Genomic DNA, 21,854 nt, shown 5'->3' with positions numbered 1-21,854 from the left:
CTTCCCGTTTTTGTTTTGCTTTCTTTTTCTCTGCAACTCATTAGTCACGCAGGATGATTGCATTGATCACATGTAACTGTGGTGGATGTCGTCGTGTCTAAAAGCATGATTTTCGTGGCCCATAATTTCTGCCCCAGCAAAGTCAAGCCTTATACAACAGCTCTTCGATATGGATATCCACGGTATTGAATTGGGTGAACCTTATGCTCTTTCCCTACTGCGGTTATCGTTGATCCACGAGATGAGTTCAGAGGTGTTGCGCTATAGAAAGAAGTGGGAAGCTCTTTTTAGATCATTGTTAATTCTCCCTTGTAGATGTTTGCTCACTAAACCGAGCTCCTGAGGTTGGCAGCGAAAACTCAGTTTGTGACCTGTAAAACATGGTAGAGGTATTCCTCTCAACCCAATTCTCTATTTAATCATTAATTTCCAACCTAGCTGCTATCTGCTTGGCTTTATTGTTAATGTCATCATAGGCAGGAAGCGGTTGCCCTCCAGTAATTCTGTGTAATACAATCTTGTAGTAGCCGTTCATGGGCCTCATTTTGTATCCCTATAACAGTAAAGTCTTATCAGAATTACTTTTTGTCTACATATATTCCATCTAAGCTTACGGTAGAAAGGATGAGAGGACTTTCAAAATCTCCGCTTTGCTATCAAGTCTAAGAAGTCCGATTCGAAGCTTTCTCGGAGTGAATTTTGGGGAATTACTTCGAAATGCTCGAAATCGGTGGGTGCTTGTAGAAGAAGGCTTTCCATTTCATTCGGGTAATGCGGCCGATGATTTTCTCCAGTTGCGTCCTCGCAGTGGAATAATATATATAATTATAATGTCCGATGGAGGTTGTCGGTACGTTCGTGGTGGCATAGTCGAGCTATGTGGACCCATACTTGCTGCAATAAATAAGGTACTATTTTATGACTTGGGAGAACAGACCGATGATTAAATCATAGTGCAAGCGTACAGACACATGAGCAGCTCAGGTAAATCAACCGTTAGAGACGAGAGAGAGAGAGAGAGAAGCGAGAAGAACAAGAGGCGGTTAATTCGAAAAGCAAGTGCACGTGGTAAAGCAATGAGAGTGGTCTTCCCTTGGATTGTACGAGCAAAATGGAGAGCAACCAGAAACGTGTTCGGAGCTCGCTGATATGTGATAGCAGCGCGGGTTGTTCCCTTTCGAAACGGCCTTTATTAGAAGACCAAACTGTGAACGCATTTATAGAATGGTGTTGTAAATCCAATTTCAATCTTAGTCCCAAGGTATTTCCTCGAAATATAACACACACACCTGTCTACCTGTCTCTATGTCTCCACACCCAGGCATTTACGTTTGTCATTTCATTTCTCCTTTTTTCCTTTTTTCCTTTCAATGTTTAACATGTTTTTTTTTTTAATATCTCTTTCGACTCTGCTCTATAATACACATAATAAAAAGGGGCTAAAAAAACTGTTTACTATTTTGTTCTAACCAGAAACAGAAAATGGATCGAGGAACCGGTTAAAATACAAGAATTAATCATTCATTGAATGTTTTTAAATGAAAGCATATATATTTATTATCGCACATGGGATATAATATATCACACATGTTATCGGTCAGCTATCCATAAGTCAGAAAATCAAAAACACATTCTCGAAGAGATTTCAAGTGGTTTTATTTTGATAATGCCGAGTATTCCTGGTTATGTCATACAACCGGCCAGAAAATTACCATTGGCTTCACTATTACAATATCAAACGTCTCTCTCTCTCTCTCGCAAATGTGTAAGATAGATCCAAATTATTTATTGCACTTTTTGGCAATGAAATGCTGCTATTTGTATCGAGACGCCAAAACACCAATTGTCGATGGAGACAAACCTTTACGCTTTCCTTTTTCCTGTTAAACGTAGTTAAATATTTAATGGGGAAAAATATTACGTTATTAATTATAGTGACAGAATTTTTCAATTATAACAGAGAAGTTTTGCAGTTATATAGACGAAGATGCATCGGATAAATGAACGAGGAACAATATCTGCTTGATTGTTATTATGGCCATTTATTAAGTTGATTATAATCTTAGTAACAATATATAAGAACTATACAACTGCTTCGAGTTGTTTGTGTACACGCTATTATTTGTTGTTGCAATAAGATATTCTCTGGTTCCATGGTTCGTGGTGTATGTTTAGTTTCTTTGTGACTGCTGGAGAAACTGGCATAGTAAAAGGACAGTATGTAGCTAGAGAGGATAAGAGGTTTACTTTTGCACTTAGTATTTCGCATATTGATAGGGTTGCTGTCTGTACAGAAACGATTTGATTAATGAGATACAAGAATCTTTACAGTTGTTTCCACACATCTAGCATCGATCCGTTGCGGGTTGGGTACGAAACATTTGGTTTAGGACTTTCCCTCGGAATAGATGTGACTCCTCGGGTGATTTCAATAGGTATCTCGTTAAAGTAAACTCTGTTTCACTCGATTTCTTCTTGGTATTCGTATATAGAAGTGGTAAATTAATGAACACTGAGACAGTAAACAGGTTTTGCTGTCAAATTACCAGGTGTATAACATACAATATATTAACTAACTGATAATAGTATTATATATATATATATATATATATATATAAGAGAGAGAGAGGGAATCAACAGATGAAACCGAGAAAATCTCAATATAGAAAACAGTAGCACTCAAATGATTTGAACTTACACTCTGACATGTTTGCTGAGAATCAAGTCAGCAAGGTAAAGAGTGATTCTAAGGGAAAGATGGAAGTTGTATTGCTAGGTGTTGAAAGGCTAAAGTATGATAAAAGAATAAGCACAGGCATCTTGCTAGGGTGGATATATATATATATATATATATGGCTGAAGGAGGTAAGAGGAAAGTAGTGATGGAGGCTAGAACAAACTCTCACGATACAAGAGGATGAGCAAAAGAGAAGATTCAGACAGTGGGTCATGGGAGGAGATGAGAGAGCATATGGAGGCTTTCATAGAAATCTGTGTGCAGTGGTGGTGGGGTAGTAAACATGTGGTGAGTGGTAAATAAGGGTTGGGGTGCAGATGATTGGAAATGCCAGTCTGGAGTGGAGTAAGGTGGCTCAGGAAGGATTATAGAACAGAAAGTATGTACAAGGTGTAGGAGCAGTGGAGGGGGAGTTATAGGGATACATAAAGGGCTGTAGTAGGTGGGAGGGTGTTGAGGATGATTGCAGACAAGAGAGGTGTTTAGGATGGAGTATAGCAGGGGTGGGGCAGCAACTGAAGCCACAGCCTGAGGGTGATTGGTTGAAATAGTGTGGGCGAGGCTGGTAGAAAGGGGTTGAGATGTAAATATGTGCCAATTTTGCTCTCAGATGAAGTACAGAAGCCAAGTAGTGCCATAGATGAGGGAAAATGTTTGATGTGTCAGAGAGGAGGCGAAACAGGGCCTCACGTCTGTATGAGTGTGTGTATTTGTCTGTCTGTCTGTCTGTCTGTATTGGGGTCATCTCATAAATAATATGGTTTTTTCAACTGCATGAACTAAAAGTCAGATAGTGATGGGATAAATTGCCTGCAACAAATTGCTGTAAAAGCAGGTAGTAATTTTACCTTGTCCTTATTCTTAATGCAAGTTTTGATGAATGCAGTTTGATTTTAACAGTTATTTTTTCAAAGCTACAGTGGAAATGACAAAGGAGCATATTTGGCATATTTTGTTTTATGAGTTCAATAAAAGCAACAACACAATGGAAAATGCAAGGAATATTTAATGCAGTATATGGAGATCGGACAATATGTGTAAGCTAGTGTCAATGGTGATTCCAGAAATTCCAAGCTGGAAACTACAGCCTAGAAGATGAGCCTCATCTTGGAAGATCTGTAAAGCATGACGAGGGCATCCTGCAAACCCTGGTGGAGCAAAATCCCATCGTAACTGTTGAGGAACTAACAGAGAAGCTTGGATTTGGTCATTCAACCATTCATCAACACCTACATGCCATCAGAAAAGTCAGCAAATTGGGTCAGTGGGTTCCTCACAAACTTTCTGAGTCTAATTGCATGCAGAGTGAATATGTGCTCTTCTTTGCTGTTGCATCTCACAAATGAACCTTTTTGGCACTGAATAGTGACTGGTGACAAGAAATAGGTTCTCTATAAAAATGTCAAGCACTGAAGACAGTGACCAGGGAAAAAAGAAACACCAGCACCCCAGGCTAAAGAAGGTCTTCACCCATGTAAGGTGTTGTTATCTATGTGGTGGGGTTTAAAAGGTTTAGTCCACTTTGAAATTTTTAACCCAAGCCAAACAATAACAAAGGAGATCTAGTGTGGGGAGCTTGAGTGGCTTAAGTCAGCACTAGAAGAAAAATGACCATCTTTGGTTTCAAGACCAAAGCTGTTCTTCCATCAGGATAATGCTTGACCACATACAGTGAGGATGACATTCCAAACACTGGAGTAGTTTTGATTGGGAAACAATGCTCCACCCACCATATTCGCCGGACATTGCCCCATCTGGTTATCATTTATTCTGCAGTCTTCAAAATCATTTGGATGGAAATAATATGAATTCTGTAGACGAGGTCAGGACAATACTAGAGGAGTATTTTTCGTCATGGACAAGTGAATTTTGGAAGAGGAGCCTTGCAAGTCTACCAGATAGATGGAAGAGCAGTGTAGAAAATGAAGGAGAGTATATTTTAGATTAAAATAGAACTTGGTTTATCTTAATTTTTCAAATAAAAGAAGTATAAAAAAGCTGCATTATTTATGGGACGATCCAATATATATGTGTGTGTGTGTATAATTTGCTGCTATCAATGTTATGTTGTTAAAGGGGCCTTTTATTTTTCTGACCAATATTATATTTATATTTTTTTTGTTTTTGTATCCAGGTAAAAATATCTGAAGAGGGTTCTGTTGCCAAATATGGTATGATAGCTACAGAAGACATCTCTTGTGGAGAATGTCTCTTTGAAATACCAAGATCGCATATATTGATTGCAGAGACTTCCAGTATTAGCGAATTGACCAAAGAAGGTAAAGCAAACCTTTCAAACAGTTCATACTAGTTTCATGTTGAAGGAATTGTTACTTAGAAAAAGTCAACAGAGAGAGGGGGGGTGTATATTTAGGCTAGTCTGGTGGTCTGTTATTTAGGAATTTCCATGGCATGCAGAGCCAGGGTAAGAAACCACTGGACCAGCCTAAAGAAACTAATGTACTTTATGTTTGTAGTGAGTACTTCTTTAGTTTATTTGTGAACAGGTGTGTGTGTGTGTGTGTGTGTATATATATATATATATATATATATATATGGTTAATTTGACCAATGGTGGTCAGACCTGGCTGCAGACCATGATGTCTGGCACCACACGATCTTCAACGCAGTCAGCAAGTTTGAGGAACAAAGAAGAGACGCACTTAAAGACGAGAGATGCAGGATGAAGGCGCGAGCCGCCTCTGACACCACACCGGATGTTACCTTCGTCTGTGGACACAGCTCACAGACCTGCTTTTCCCATATTGGACTTGTCAGTCATGAGCGTGCATGCACGCGACGTGGGCAGCCTTCCTGATCTTCGTTCGCAAAGCCGAGCCATGATGATGATGATGATATATATATATATATAAAATTATGCAACTTGTTTTCAGTTATGTTTAATGTTAAGAAAAACTGTTCACATCTGTAAGTGACAAAGAACAACAATGGAAATTTTTGATATGTGATTCCTCGAAAGTAGATCTTTGTTTTTATGTCTGTTTTTCCATGCTGGCATGTGTTAGATAAATATATCATTGAAGCCTTGCTTTACAACTGGATGCCCTTCCTTTCACTAACCCTTCTCTGCTTCTTAAGTAAAGGAACTATTAATCACTCGTCTTTGCAGGCACAAAACCAATGGATGTTTTGTTTACAGGGGAAATGGCAGCAACGTCACAACTTGTTGCTCTGCGACTTTCAGATAAGTGTAAATGTTAACAAACTCACACTTGTCCATACAGAGGAGGTTGTTGATAGTTTGTCCGTGGCATCTATATGGAGGTTTCTCCAAATGTGTATTAAGCCTGATATGCAACATATGTTTAATCATCATCATCATAATCATTTAACATCTGTTTTCCATGCTGGCATGGGTTAGATGGTTTGACTGGCTGGCCAGGAGCTGTCCAGACTCCGGCTGTCTGTTGTGGCATGGTTTCTCCAGTTGGATGTGTTTCCTAACACCAACCACTTTACAGAGTGTGTTGGGTGCTCTTTATGTGCCATTGACCTGCACCACCTCAAGTGCATTAAACGTGGCACTGGCACAAGTGCATTTTACGTGACATTGGCACCTGCAAAAGACAAGCCCATACGTATGAATGACCCTGATTTTACTTGGCCTGACACATCTTCTCAAGTACTGCAAATCACCACAACTCCTTGTCTCTTCTCATTTCCTCAGTGAAGCCCCATGTCATGGAGGAAATTTAATGTGTTTATATGATATTGGTAAAGATGTCATTTGTCTATAATTCTGTGGGTCTCAGGTGTTTTTGATTCCAAGAAATGAATCTGAGGGTTCTTCGTGTTCAGGAGCCGTTCCATTGTTGGTTCTGGTCTGCTTATTGTTTCCTTGAATGCGACTGCCATACACCCATGGGTACAAATCAGGTGTTTCTACTCTAATTTGGAAACCTTGTCCAATCTTGCATGTTTTTTTCAGTTGTTGAGAATTTTGAGGATGAGATTTCCTTTCCAGCCATGACAGTCCATGCTTGCAATGTTATGTCTCCATCTACCAAATCCACTCACAAAGCATTGGTCAGACCATGACTCTATTAGAAGACACCTACTCAAAATGTCATGCAGTGGGATTGAACCCAAAGCCACAGAGTTACAAAGCAAGCTCCTTAACCACACAGCCATTCCCGTTTTCTTTCAGTTAGAAGCCTTTTTGTGTCCCTTCTCTACTTTTTGTATTATTCTCCATGCTCTTGTGCTTGTTTCAGTCATTAGATTGTGGCCATGCTGGGGCATCGTTTTGAATTTTTGGTTGAATATATCAACTTCTGTACTTTTTTTGTATTTTTAAGCCTGCTACTTATTCTATCGGTTCCCTTTTGCTGAACCACAAAGTCATAGGGACATAAACATACCAACACCGGTTGTCAACCAGTGGACAGACGCAAAGACAATACACGTACACACACACACACATATATGTCTATATGCAACAGGTGGTGGTAGCAGTTTTGCAGTTAGTAGTAGTAGTAGTATCAGCAGCAGCAACAGTATCAACAGCAGTAGTAGTAGTAACAGCAGTGGTAGTAGTGGTAGCAGCAGTAGTAGTAGTAGTAAGATTTGATCTCATCAGCAAGCCTAGCTTACCTCATCCTCACCTGGTCAAGCTTCCTCGGACATTACCCTACCATACTGACCAAACGTTGACTTTCTCTGTAACTGTTGTTTTGCAATGTTGTGGCTTTCATTCACCGTTTTTGCTTCTGTCTTCTCCAGTTGATTTGTCAGCTACCAAAAGTGATAAGGGTTGGATCACACTCTTACTCAGCATTTTACATGAGTATAACAAACCAAACTCAAAGTGGAGGCCTTACTTTAATCTTGTTCCTGACTTCAAGCATTTAGAACTGCCGCTCTTTTGGTCAGAGTAAGTAGACAAAGACATAGCAACTCTACAATGGTTAATTTCAGGCAGAAAATAATAAATATCATCATCATCATCATCGTTTAACGTTCACTTTCCATGCTAGCATGGGTTGGACAATTTGACTGAGGAGTGGCGAACCAGATGGCTGCACCAGGCTCCAATCTTGATCTGACGGAGTTTCTACAGCTGGATGCCCTTCCTAAACCAACCACTCCAGGAGTGTAGTGGGTGCTTTTACGTGCCACTGACACGAGGGCCAGTCAGGCCGTACTGGCAACTGCCATGCTCAAATGATGTTTTTTACGTGCCACCTGCACAGGAGCCAGTCCAGTGGCACTGGCAATGACCTCGCTTGAATGTTGTTTTCTATGTGACACCGGCACAAGTGCCAGTAAGGCAACGCTGGTAACGATCATGCTTGAATGGTGCTTTTTATGTGCCACCGGCATGGGAGCCAGCCAGTGGCCCTGGCGACGATCACGCTCGGATGACGCTCTTAATGTTCCACTAGCACAGATGCCAGGCAGGTGGTGCTGTTATTGGCCACGCCAGCGAATTCGATTTCGATTTCACTTGCCTCAACAGGTCTTCACAAGCAGAGTTTAGTGTCCAATGAAGGAAAGGTATGCATAAGTGGGCTGGTTACACCCCTGGCATAGGCCACGGGTTACGGTCTCACTTGGCTTGCCAAGTCTTCTCAGGCACAGCATATTTCCAAAAGTCTCGGTCACTAGTCATTGCCTCGATGAGGCCCAATGTTCAGAGGTCATGCTTCACCACCTCATTCCAGGTCTTCCTGTGTCTACCTCTTCCACAGGTTCCCTCAACCGCTAGGGTGTGACACTTTTCCACGCAGCTATCCTCATCCATTCTCAATACATGACCATACCAGCGCAGTTGTCTCTCTTTCACACCACATCTAATGCTTCTTAGGTCCAACTTTTCTCTCAAGGCACTTACACTCTGTCGTGTATGCACACTGACATTACACATCCAGCAGAACAATATATATATATATATATAAATGTGTGTGTGTATATATATATATATACATACACACACACACACACACACACACACACACACACACACATGCAATATAAAACGAAAAAGGAAATCATTGTCTTCGTCATCATTAATGTCCACATTGGCATGTTTAGGACAATTTCATAGAATTCCAAGATGCTGGAGGGCCATGTTTTGCTCTGCTGTTTCCTTTTTGGGTTTCTACTGCTTGTTGCCCTTCCTGACACCAACCACTTTACTGAGTGGATTGGATGCGGTTTTATGGAAGCCTGCACCACTATAGGGATTGGCATTGCCCTACTCTCAGACTAAAATGCCTTCTCAAACCCTACATTGTCTCTTCTAGCACACAGCTGGACGACGACCCTTTCCTTCACATGTCTGTCTGTTCCATGTACATGTGTATGTAGTATTTTAATTCAGTCCCTTGGCTGCATTCGGTTACATGTTGCTCGATTCCCCATGTTAGAGCTTCTATGAGGAGCCAGCTGGGGTGACGGTTCGTATTGGTTGGCCACATGCCTCTTGCTTGTGGCAATGATAGGGACTGACTGGGAGGGTTGCGTCTGATCACTTGAACAAATGCTGACTGATTGGTGGATGCAGCGATGTGCTAGACCTCCCACCTCCCATTTGATCTTGGTTGATTTCCTTTTGTCATATTTATCCCTTAGCAGCATTTTGCCCATCTTTATGTTTCGGGTTCAAATTCTGCCAAGGTCAGCTTTTTGTACCAGTTGCGCACTGGGGTTGATGTAATCAACTTACTTCCAATTTTATGCATTCTCAGAGTTTTTGAAAATATTGGCATTTACCAAAACAAATTGTTCTTTGTATTTTATTTAAATCCATGTATTTTTTTTTTGTTTTCCTTTTAGTATTTTTTCTGCACATTTTTCAATATTTCTTCATCTGTTATTGAATTCTCTTCTCAAGGACCAATCGGACAGAGTTACTACAAGGAACGGACATCAATAAATTGGTCGAGTCAGACTTGGAATCAATCAACTCTGATTTCAACAATGTCATTTTGCCTTTTGTGAAGAAACACCCGGAAGCTTTCCCGTAGGTTATCATTTTGATTCTTTTACTAATTTCAGTCATTGCACTGTGGCCATACTGGAGCACCACTTTGCTTAGGTTTGAAACTCTTAGCTTTGAGATTTACAGAGAAACAACATAAGCAACAACACTGGGCATTTTTTTTTAGGTCAGTGTAAACATACACATGCACCGCACAAAACACGTGCAAACATACCCCCCACCCCCCACCCCAAATAAAAAAAAACACATGCATCAACAAATCACTCACAAATGGTCTTGTTATCAGCTTGAAAAATGGCAAAATAAATTATCATTTCAACCAGGAGGCCCAGGGTGGCTGTGCTTTACAGGAATTGTGTTTATTGTAGCATTGTATATGTGTGTGTGTATGTATGTACGTATGTATGTAACATGAGAGAGAAAGAGAAAATAGTTACAGCAGGCAGGGTAGAGCAAATTTTCCAACATACAAACCCATGTAGCATAAACATGTAGCATAAACATGTAGTATAAACATGTAGTGCAAACATTCAAACCGCATTCACTGTCTTTGCAAATCCTGCTGCATTTCACATGAAAGTTTTGGTCCTCCAAAGTCGTCATGGTTTATAAGTAAAATATGGTAACACAATGGCTATAAACTTTGGAATTTCAATTCAGAATTTGTTTCCTTTATATTTTTGTATAAAATTTCAAATTGACAAAGCAGAGAGGATGAATTGAAACATTATCAAAACTGAACTTGAAATTTGAACTCACAGTGAAATTAATAAAATCTAATATCTAGATGCAACCCTTTTGTTATCATATTTCTCTTGAAATCCTCTGCCTTTTTTTTTCTTCCAGATTAATTTTGAAAATAATGTTCAATTTAGTAATTTGTCATTATTAAGCTAACATTTGGGAAATTTTAGTGGAAAGTTTTTATTTAGATTTCTTTGAAACAGAAAGATTGTAGCATTGAACCAGGGGTGGTCTTAGTAGATCAGTGTTGAAATCATTAAATTGCTAAAAAATTTTGTTATTTAATTAGAATTTTATTTTTTTAGGAATTCCAGTGTATGTACAGGTTTCAGTTTATCTTTCTCCCAACTTTTGTCTTGAAAAAAAAAAGGGAGCCAAGTTTGTTTCGAACCCGTGTCCAACATCTCCACAGGCGTTGAGCCTTTTCTTCTGCAGTTCATTAATTTATTTGATTTATTCATTAATGTAGGCCAAAATGTCAAAACTTGAAATTCTATCACAAGATGGTGGCATTTGTGATGGCTTATAGCTTCATGGAACCCACCAACCCTATGCTTGACAGCTCCGATGAGGACCAAGTCACTGCACCCCCCATGATGGTTCCTGTAGCAGACATCCTTAACCATGTTGCCAACCACAATGCTGAGCTGTCATACGAAGTGTCTTGCTTAAAGATGATCACTGTGAAAGATATTCAGAAGGTAAAACGTTTTTGCATCGTAACAAAACCGAAATGCTGCAAAACATTTCATGAAATGATGGAGGCTTGGGGAGGGAAACTGAAAGAAGCCTGCTGTTGTCATCATCATCATCATCATCATTGTTAGCATTCAGTGTCAGCTTTCTATGCTGTTACAGGTTGGATGGTTTGAGAGGATCTGACAAGCTGTGGGACTGCATTGTGGCTGTGTGGTTTAGAAGTTCGCTCCCTGACAATGTCGTTTCAGGTTCATTCCTAATGCTTGGCACATTGGGCAAACGTCTTCTTCTACAGCCCTAGGATGACCAAAGCCCTGTATGTGGATTTGGTAGACAGAAACTGAAAGCAGCACAAAGTATATATCTTTGTGTGTTTGTGTTTGTCCTCCAAACTTCTTGGCAACCAATGTTGATTTGTTAATGTCCTCATAACTTAGCAGTTTGCCAAAAAGAGACTGATAGAATAATTACCTGGCTTCACCATATGTACTGGAGTCAAGTTGTTTGGCTAAAATCCTTCAAGGCAATTCCCCAGCATGGCCACAGTCCAATGACTAAAACAAGTAAAGGATAATATATATATATATATATATATATATATATATATATATATATACTAGCAGTATAACCTGGCCTTGCCCGGGATTAAGTTACGATTATTAAGCTAATCAAGTTCTTTATTTCAAACCAAACTAAGTAATATAGACGTCAAATTGGGCGAAATCCATTGAAATTAGTTATATTATATGCTCTTTTACTCTTTTACTTGTTCAGTCATTTGACTGCGGCCATGCTGGAGCACCGCCTTTATATATATATATATATATATATATATATATATATATATATATATAAAATATAAATATATATAAAATATAAATATATATGGGCAACAGACACGAACACATATACACACACGTACGTACGTACACCTATTGAACATGTGCATGCATACATTTTCATGAACAGAAATGAATGGTAAAAATGTTGTTAAATTTGTAGATTAACACTTGCACGATTTTCACTAAGAAAAAAAATCGTTTTTTTTTTGCATGGAATCAACTACTCTGGAAGCCTCACAAATTGTACCCAATTATAGTGTGTAATTCACTGACAAATTGTTACTCACCTTTTTGTTTCTTTGTTGTTAAATAAATGGATTGTCAACAAAACACTTTTTTACTTGGTGTAAAATAAAAACAAAACTCTTTCGCACCCAAAGTAATGTGTGTGAGAGAGAGAGGGGGGGGGAGAAAGATGAACGATTTAAAATAAATATATTGTAATTGTTGTGTGAGAAACTATATATACTATGATTATAAAATATAGTGTGCCTTTCAAAAACAAAAAACAAAACATTTTACATTTTATTTTTTATGAACGTCATCACTTACTTTCTCTCTCTCTCTCTCTCTCTCTCTCCCTCTCTCACTTTGTCTTTCCTGTGAAACTCTCTGCCTCCTTCTTCCACTTCTCTTTATCTTATTCTTTTTTGTTAGACACCATCAAAAAAGCTAAGGCTGATATTTTTTTGTGGCTAAAAGCTATGTCTGAAAATAGATATTTACGCTATCCACGGGTACCTCGGGAAAAAAAATAAGTTGACAAAACCCAGATAGGGTGTTAACAAATGTCCTCCTAAAATTGGAGCAACATGCATGCTAATTTGTGGACGTGGATAAATTACAATTACGTACACACACACGCACACACATCCTCCCTTTTATAGATATGATATATATATACACACACACACCTCACACATATATGTATGTGTGGATGTGTTTGTGCTTCATCACCTTGACATCAGGTGTTAGTTGTAAATGAGTGTCCCTGTCTTACAAGCAGTCTCTACCATTTCCAATCTTCCATGAAGACATGTCTGGTTGTGGAGTAATTTTTTTCCATGCAAACAGATGAGTGTTGGCAACGAGAAGGGCCAAAGAAAACCTGCTTCATTTGTCCAATTCATGTAAGCACAGAAAAATGAATGTTAAATTGATGATGATGATCGATTTATTTTGCTTTCTTTCTTGTTGTTTTTTTTTTTTTAATTAGAGATGTTAATTCTTTACAATTTTTGAGGAATTTTTTTCCCATCAATCCTGACACTTTGACAGAAGCAACAAATCAATATTTACCGTTGCAAAAACCAGAATTCACTTTTACATAAGCTTAATGCAAATCCATGATATAAATAGATAAGCCCCCCTCCCCTCTGGCACTCCCAACACACTTGCCCTTCCCCCTCTCTTTCAACACTTGGCACAAAGCCAACCCTCCACACGCAGCCAAGAGGGTGTCTTCCTTTCTTCTCTCTTCTGTGTTTCGTAAATTACTTGTGACCTCATTTGTGCCAGTGACACTAAAAAGGCACCCAGAACACCTTGTGAAACGGTTAGCATTAGGAAGGGAATCCAGCCATAGAAACCATATCAAAGCTGACTTTGGGGTGTGACACAGCTTTGAGGTTCATCAAATCCTGTCAAACTGTCCAACTCACCCAGCAAGGAAAAACATGCTAAATGGTGATGGTGATGATGATGATGCTTAATGTGATATTGTGGATATATTTGCATGTATGATTGTTAAAGTGTTGTCATCAAACAGTGAAGTAAAGCACTTTTGTTATTTGTTTACAGGGAGAAGAAGTGTATAACACGTACGGAATGCTAAGTAATTCTCAGCTGCTGCACATGTATGGTTTTGCAGAACTCTATCCCAAGAATGTGAATGACACAGTAAGTGCCGACCATCGACTCACTCACTTTCAATGATGAATGTCCTTCTTTTTCTAACTTTGAAAATTATTTCTTTTATGGGGTTTCAATCTTTCTGATTTGAGGTTTTCAATAAACTGAGGAGAGACCCCATGTTGATCAGTTTGGTGAAATGCCCCTTGTTTGTATTCTTTCATTGCAGAAGAAACCTGTTAGTCTTACTATTCTATATGTTTGAGATGAGGAATTATGTACATTAATCACAACGGACAGATATGTGTCCTCACCCTGTTTGTTGTTACCACATTTCGGCTGGTGTACTCTCCAGCCTTCTTCAGGTGTCCTGGTCGAATTTCGAACCCAACCCTTTATTTGACTAATGGGGTACACTGTTCCCATTTTAAGATATTCTTTTTTGCTGATGTTATTTTTTTCTGTTGATTTTATTTCCCAAGTCCCTGCCTGGAATCGAACTCAGAATCTGAGGGCCAGTGGTTACATGTCCATGGGCAATTATAGAGGGACATTTTGGGCTTATAAACTTGATATTCTATCTTTTCTTAATACCAGTTCCCATATTCAACTCCTATCTGCACTCGGTCTACTTAAGCAGTTGTTGTGTCCTAGCATATGTGCTGCCCCTTTTAGTTTTCGTATTTTCCAGTGGTGTTCTCTGTCTATTATTTTAACTTCATCCCACAGCGGGAGGTGGTCTCCGTTTTTCCATACATGATCGGCCATACCCAATTAATCTTAATGCTGCAATCTTTTTTACTGTGAACAGTTATTACAAGATTGTGTTGTGGCCAATATGTGGCATCGTCGAAGGCTGAAAACTGACAGAATTGTTAGCATCTGGGGCAGAATACTTTGCAGTGTTTCATCTCTTATATTCTGAGTTCAAATTCTTCCAAGGTCGACTTTGCGTTTCATCCTTCTGGGGTCGATAAAATTAGTATCACTGCAGCACTGGAGTCTGTGTCACCAACCATCCTCATTTGCCCAATATTTCTGTCCTTGGTCCCATAATAGAAAGGAATATGTGGCATAGTCATTAGAGTATCAGATACACTGGTGTTGCAGTGTTCATTCCGGCTGCCTGTGCTCTGAGTTCAAATCCCACTTAGACCAAATTTGTCTTTCATTCTTTTGAGCCCGATATATAAAGTTATAGTCTGGGATGATTCATTGTAGGAATGTTAGTCTGTAGTAAAAGTTACTGCTCTGGATCTATATGTTGTGAGTTCAAAACCCGTCTCATCTCTGCAAAAAATAATGTTTGGAGAGTCCCCCCCGGGTGTAAAGCCTGCAATTCAAGGACCTCCCCTGCTGCCACCACTTACAGAGACCTTGTAAAAAGTCCTGGGTCCTGGCTTCCCTTCTGACTAAAAGGTAAAAAGAAAACATTTTACTCTTTACTGATTTCTTTCTTTCTTAGGTTGAAATTCCAATAAAATTTTTCCAAGACAGTGCAGCCGAATTGGCCGTTCACGCAGACAATGAAGAATTGCTACAACAGAAATGGCAAATGATGTTAATGTCTGTGAGTATTTGCAACCTATGTTTGCTGTGCGTATGTATATATGCTTCTTGTATATTGGCATGCATGTGTGTGTGTGTGTATATATATATTATATGTATGCATATATGCTTGTTTATTTGTGTGTGTTCTGGATCCAAGTTCTGTTCTGCATCATTTACTGACTTGTTTCTGGCAGTTGACTTGATCAACCGGAACAGCCTGCTCATCAAATTAACATGCAAGTGGCTGAGTACTCCACAGACACACATACCTTTAACATAGTTCTCAGGCAGATTCAGCATAACACAGAATGTGACAAGGCTGGTACACCTGTGAATTACAGGTACGACTCATTTTTGCCAGCTGAGTGGACTGAAACAATGTGGAATAAAGTGTCTTGTTCAAGGACACAATGTGCTGCTGGGAATTGAACTCACAACCATATGATTGTGAGCTGAAGACCCTAAATATTAAGCCACATTCCTTCATGCACATACACGCACAAATACAGGAGCTGGATAAAGTTTTAACATCACACATGAAGCACAACACCAAGGATCATTTCACCATCAACTGTCTATTATATATATATATACACACATATATAGTTAGATAGATATAAAGCATCTGGCTTGTTAACCAGTCTTCATCCATTCACGTTGTTCTCCACACCCACATGTGGCCCTCACCCCAGACCACCAAAGTATCTCTCCTAGTTCATTACGCCTGTTTTATCTCCTGCAGCCTATCCAAACACATCATCTCTGTTCTCTCCTCCACCCCGCCTGTCCATGGTATCCTTACCACCCTCCTGCTAGTATCCTTCTACCTCTCCACCCCAACTTCTTCCGAATCGTTAAACCTAAACAATTAAAAGAAAGCAAAGGGAACGCAACGTCCCCCAGCAGAGTTGTTTGCTGGTTAATATGTCTGATAGAATATTATTTCAAATAACTTCCTAACAACCTTCTCTGATCTTAGATAGTCTGAGGGAAATTTGGCTGCTATTTCTAGCAGGTCGAGCAATGATGTAGAAAGTTCTTTGGTTTGGGAGACAAAAATCATGAACTTTCTTCTTCTAAACCAAAGATAAATTTTTATGTTTGTCTTCTTTTTGCTTTTCCTTTCAAGAACATCATAAGCGAGGACGATTCCTTTCTACTCGGCATGCGTGGTTTCCTTACCAAAGATGAATTGATCTTATTTCTCCAGGTAAATATCCCTTATCAGCAGGTGTTTTTTTCTAATTGTTTAATGATTTTATGTGTGTACAAAACACCTGTCATCACATCCACCACCATTACTAGTTTCAAGCCAGCGAGGGATCTTCTATCCAGTCGCTTGTCATGCTAAAATAGCAGCCAAATCTGCCTCAATTTACACCCAACAAGACATTCGTAGGAAAGTCATCACATTTAACAAAACACAGCAGAAAGGAAGAGGAAGACCACGTCAGTTGTTGTTTCTATCTGCGGCCATGCTGGAGCACCACTTTGAAAGATTTTAGTCAAACTGATTGACCCCCAGTACTTGTTTTTTTTTCTCTTTTTAAACCTGGTATTTGTTCTATCAGTCTCTATTGCTGAACCACTAAGTTACAAGGTCAGTTGTGAAGGTGACAAATACAGGCACACATGGTTTCTATGGCCAGACGCCCTTCCTAATGCCAACCACTTTAAGGAGTGTCTGCTGGGTGCTTTTTACACAGCACTGGCACAGATGCTTTCCCCGTGAGTGCACTTAACGTGGCACCAGCACAGGTGCCTTTCATATAGCCCTGACGCAAGTGCTTTTTACGTGGCATAATGGTCTTCCACATAGTTTCCATTTACCAAATCCTCTCACAAGACATGAATTGGCCTGGGGTTGTAGTAGATGACCCTTGCCGAAGCTGCTGTGCAGTAGGACTGAAACCAAGACCTCATTATTCGGCAAGTATGCTTCTTCACCCCAAAGCCCCCACCTGCTCCTTTATAACTCGTCTTCTACAAGTTTCGTTTGCTACAGTAATATTAGTTTCTGCTTCCAACTTTGAGAACTCTTGTAGAATCCGCATGGTCCTTGTTCACTACATTCTTTCTGATTCTCTCAATCTCATGCATTTCTCCTTCAAATATCATTTTGAATTCTCTGACACACTGCTTGGGCTGTCTGTTATCTTACCAAGCAGTTGATGAAATTCCCTTGAAAATAGTCAACAGAAATCAATGAAACTGATGCAGAAAAATGGGAAAGACGGAGCTGGAAGTCAGTGTTGCTTCTTGTTTGGTTGTTAATAATAATAATAGTAATTTCTTCAGATGTAGGCAAAAGGCTGGAAATTTTGGGGAAGGGGAGGTAACTCAATTTTATTGATCTCAGTACATGACTGGTATTTATTTAATTGACCCTGAAAGGATAGAAGACAAAGTTAACTGCAGTGGAATCTGAACCCAGAATGCAAGGACGGACGAAATGCTGGTTGGCAAATGATTCTGCCAGGTCACTGATTTCAATGGTTTAATAATAATCCTTTCTACTCAAGCACGAGGCCTGAAATATTGGTGGGGAGGGGGCAGGTTGGTTATATGGACCCCGAAAGGATGAAAGACAAAGTGGACCTCAGCAGAATTTGAACTCAGAATGTAAAGAGCTGGAAGAAATGTGGTATATTTCCATGTCTGGTGTTCTAACGATTCCGTTAGCTCACTGCTTTAAATAATAATTTGTTCTAACTTTGGCAGAAGGTCCAGTAATTTTGAGGAGAGGGGGAGTCAAGTTGATTACATCAACCAGTCTCGACTGACACCTGCCATCCACTCCAAAAGGATGAAAGACGAAGTTGAGCATGGCAAGATTTGAACCCAGAACGAATAATGTAAGGCATTAATCAGCTGCTCTTGTAGCAAGTAGCCATTTTTAAATAAGGTGCCAATATGACGTAATGTCACGTATTGCCGAAGAAATATTATTGTCGTTTTTCCATTGATTAATATAACTGCTCATATAAGGATTCTAAGAGTTATTTAAAGAATATTTTATGTAATTTCGATTCTTTAAAGTCAAGTTGAGCAGTTATAAAAACCCTGGATTTGAGGAAAAACTTCAGTGTTTGTTGGATGTAACTGAACTCCACGACACTCACTCCTTTGGGACATTGGTGATTTTCATACCATGTCCAAGGAAAATCCAACAAGTCTATTTTGAATTGTTGTGATTCATGAATTAGCTAGTGAATATATAGTTGTACTTCTACACAACGAAAATTATCTTTTCTTTCACATGTACAATATAATAAAACTAATTAAGAAAATGTTTTCTCTTCACGCTTTTCAACTGTGTATAAATATGCATTTCCGTAATCATTAAATTATATTTTCTTATAGCGGTTAAATGAACACGAAGATAATATTATACATACAGGACACTAATATTTGTTAGCGTTCCATAAAGCATATTTCTCTATAGTGTTATATACTGTAGTTCAGATTTGTGTACATTGATAACACTTAAGCTTTAAGTGACGGCTTAATCATTATATACACCCTTACTTAAAAAGCCAAATAAAATAATCTATTTCCAAATAGGAAACACAATAAATAGCCTTGCATAACGTAAACAAAATTAATTAGAGAATATACTATAATAATATAACCTAAGAGAAAGCTCATGGTAGCCTAAAACTGCCAAAAGGAGAACTCTCATAATTCTGCCAGCTCACCATCCTTTAATAATTCCACTCTGAAGATAAAGAGCTACAAGAAATACTGCAAGCTGTTTATCCAGCTCTTTTAACAATTCACCATAAAAACGATGGTTTTAGTGGTGAGGATCCCCCCCCCCCATTTGGCACAAGGCACACATTGCAGGCAAGGCATTAGAGCCAATTAAATTGTACGTTGAGACACAGCTTTTATCAAAGTGATGAAACTTAATATTTCAAAGAATTTAGTCCAGTATACTTGGCATTTCTGCCTAGAATGATAATAATGGCACAAGGCCAAAAGCCAAAACGATGGTGATTGTATTTCTCTCTCTCAATTTTGCAGATTTTATTTCTGAATGATTCAGAGTTTGTGACTTTGAAAGCAAAAGAGAGTTTCCAGATTGATCCAAATGTAACAAACCAAACAAATAACAATGACAACGATAATGATGACGACGGAGAGGATTCTGATGAGAGTTACGACGACGACGAAGAACTGCTTCGTTTTAGTAAGTATTTCTTGAAATCTTCCGGCTTCCATAATTTGGCACAGATTGGGTGGTTTTGCAGTTCATTTTATTTATTTGCAGGTTATTTAATTAAGAGATAAACTTTACAACAACATGGAGGAAGGAATGGTTATCCTTGTATCTGCAAACATCATCAATTGGAGACAAGCCAAGTCTCTGGTTCTTTTTTGTTTGCATTTGTTGAGGCTGAATCATTGGAAGAGCAGAATTGGCAGACGAAAGGCTCTGCTGTTCTTGTTCCAATCCTTTATGTTCTGAGTTCAAATCCTGCTGAGGTTGGTTTTGCCTTTCAGCACTGGGGTTGTGTATAATTGATTTACCCCCTTTGCTAACATTGCTGGCCTTGTGTCAAAACTTGAAAGCAAAGGCAGTGAACTGGTGTAATTGTTAAATTAAACAAAATACTCAGAAACAGTTCTTCTGGTTTTATACCCTGGGGTCAGTTTTGCATTTCATCCTTTCAGGGCTGATAAATTAAGTATCAGTTGCATACTGGGGTCAATGTAATTGACTAAACCCTCCCCAAAAATTACAGGCTTTGTGCTAAAATTCGAAATGGAGGGCAATGAATTGACAGAATCCTCAGACTATCTCACAAAATGCTTTGCAGTATTTCTTCCAGGTTTTTACATTCAGGGTTCACCTCCTACCAAGGTTAAGTTGACTTTTCATCTTGCTGCAGTCAAGTACTGGGGTCTATAGTCTCAGCTAATCCCCTCCCCTCAAAATTGCTGGCCCTCAGCCTAAAAGATACCAACCTGCCTATGGTTCTAGGATACAAATTTCATATGAAATTATGTTCCAAAACACCAACTTAAGTTATTTTGCTGAATTCATTCTTTTCAAAATGAATTTAAATGAAATCCATTCATTTCAGCAGAAATTTGGTAAAAAAAAAGGAAGGCAATGGATTAGCTATCTCTTCTACCTCTTCACATTCTGAGTTCAAATCTTGCCAAGGTGCACATCACCATTCTTTCTGGGTGTAGTGCCATTTCATGTACAAGGACTTGGGTGGTGGTGGTGATGCTATCAACCAAGACTCTACATTCAAGATTGTTCACCTGGTGTCTAAATTAAGAACAATTATTAATATAATGGAGAAAAGCATGAACATTATTTACCTGACATCCCCTGAAGTCAATTACACAAGTTATTAACAAAAACTGCCAATTGGCAATTATTAATCAAATAATTTCCCAATTCCAGTCTGCTTCTCTACTACCATCTCCATCCCTCTAACTACTGCAATTGAGTAGGAGTGTATTTCATCATCCCCTTCTCTGCTACCCTTGTGTCTCTTTTCCCCTTTGCCACCCCACAACTCATTCTCAACACCTTCGTCTAACTACCACCACTGTCACTCTCTCTCATTCTGCTGTTCTTTACTATTTTGTTTCATTTCAATGTATTTTCGTTTCTGGATTCTTGCAGAAGACCTTCGAACCTTCTGTCCTTCCTGGAGAAAGCTGCTCATTCAGTAAGTCACATCAATCTCCTCCTCCCACCACCTCATTTACAATTGACTTCTTTCAAACAGCTTCTCTTTAGGAACTTGGACCAGTAAAAGAGGCTGGTAGGCATGGAAACCAAATGTTCTCACATCATAAAAATACTTTAGTTTGTTTAAATTGATTATTCACTGAGGTGAAGGTGTGGCTGTCTGATTAAGAAGTTCCCTTCCCAACCACTGTGGCCTTGAGTTCAGTTCCTGTGTGCTGATCAATGCATTTAGTAGATGGAAACTAAAAGAAGCCTGCCATATATATATATATATACACACACACACACGTTTGTCCCCCTCCAATACTAATTGGAGTTTGTACAAGTGGTTTGGCAAAAAATAGCCCTGAGTTCAATTTGATCAATTAAAACTCTTCCAGAGTGCCCCAGCCTGGCCATAGTCATGGCTTTGTGCTTAAGTTTGCTTCTGAACCACAGTTTTTGGGTTCAGCTCCAAATATACCTGATCAACAACAAAAAGTAATGATTTAAACTTTTTTTCTTTTAGAGTTGCAGAAAAGTGTTTGGCCCAGTACAGAACCACTTTGGAAAAAGATTCCAGCACCCTGTTTTCAGAAAATTTCGACCACTTATCAGTGTTTGAAAGATTTGCATTCTACACCACCTACTCCCAGAAGAAAATGTTAGAAAAGCTTGTCAGTGTTGAATAAATGCTGAAATAATCTGTTTTGCCATTGTTACTTATTACAGAAGGTCCAACTCCCAAGAAACTTATTGGGAAGAAGCCAG

At 39.0% G+C, this 21,854-nt stretch overlaps 2 protein-coding genes across 2 annotated transcripts in view; both read left to right on the top strand.

Annotated features, from left to right (window-relative positions):
• Nucleotides 1-5,281, top strand: part of LOC115224412 (acyl-CoA synthetase short-chain family member 3, mitochondrial-like) — a 43,825-nt gene extending 38,544 nt beyond the window's left edge. Inside the window, exon 18 of the transcript XR_005003744.1 lies at nt 5,245-5,281. The gene's annotated coding sequence lies outside the window, so the exon portion shown is untranslated. The remainder of the gene's footprint in view (nt 1-5,244) is intronic.
• Nucleotides 1,085-21,785, top strand: LOC115224543 (N-lysine methyltransferase SETD6). Its single transcript, XM_029795452.2, has 11 exons — nt 1,085-1,261; nt 4,872-5,016; nt 7,481-7,631; nt 9,594-9,722; nt 10,915-11,146; nt 13,787-13,885; nt 15,303-15,407; nt 16,518-16,598; nt 19,415-19,580; nt 21,036-21,081; nt 21,613-21,785. Exons 1-11 carry the CDS (start codon nt 1,112-1,114, stop codon nt 21,773-21,775), a joined length of 1,467 nt encoding a protein of 488 aa, XP_029651312.1. The 5' UTR covers nt 1,085-1,111; the 3' UTR covers nt 21,776-21,785.
• Nucleotides 21,786-21,854: the final 69 nt, after the last annotated feature.

This window comes from Octopus sinensis, linkage group LG25 (assembly GCF_006345805.1).
Source record: "Octopus sinensis linkage group LG25, ASM634580v1, whole genome shotgun sequence".
Classification (NCBI taxonomy): domain Eukaryota; kingdom Metazoa; phylum Mollusca; class Cephalopoda; order Octopoda; family Octopodidae; genus Octopus; species Octopus sinensis.
This window is presented reverse-complemented; position numbering and strand designations above follow the sequence as displayed.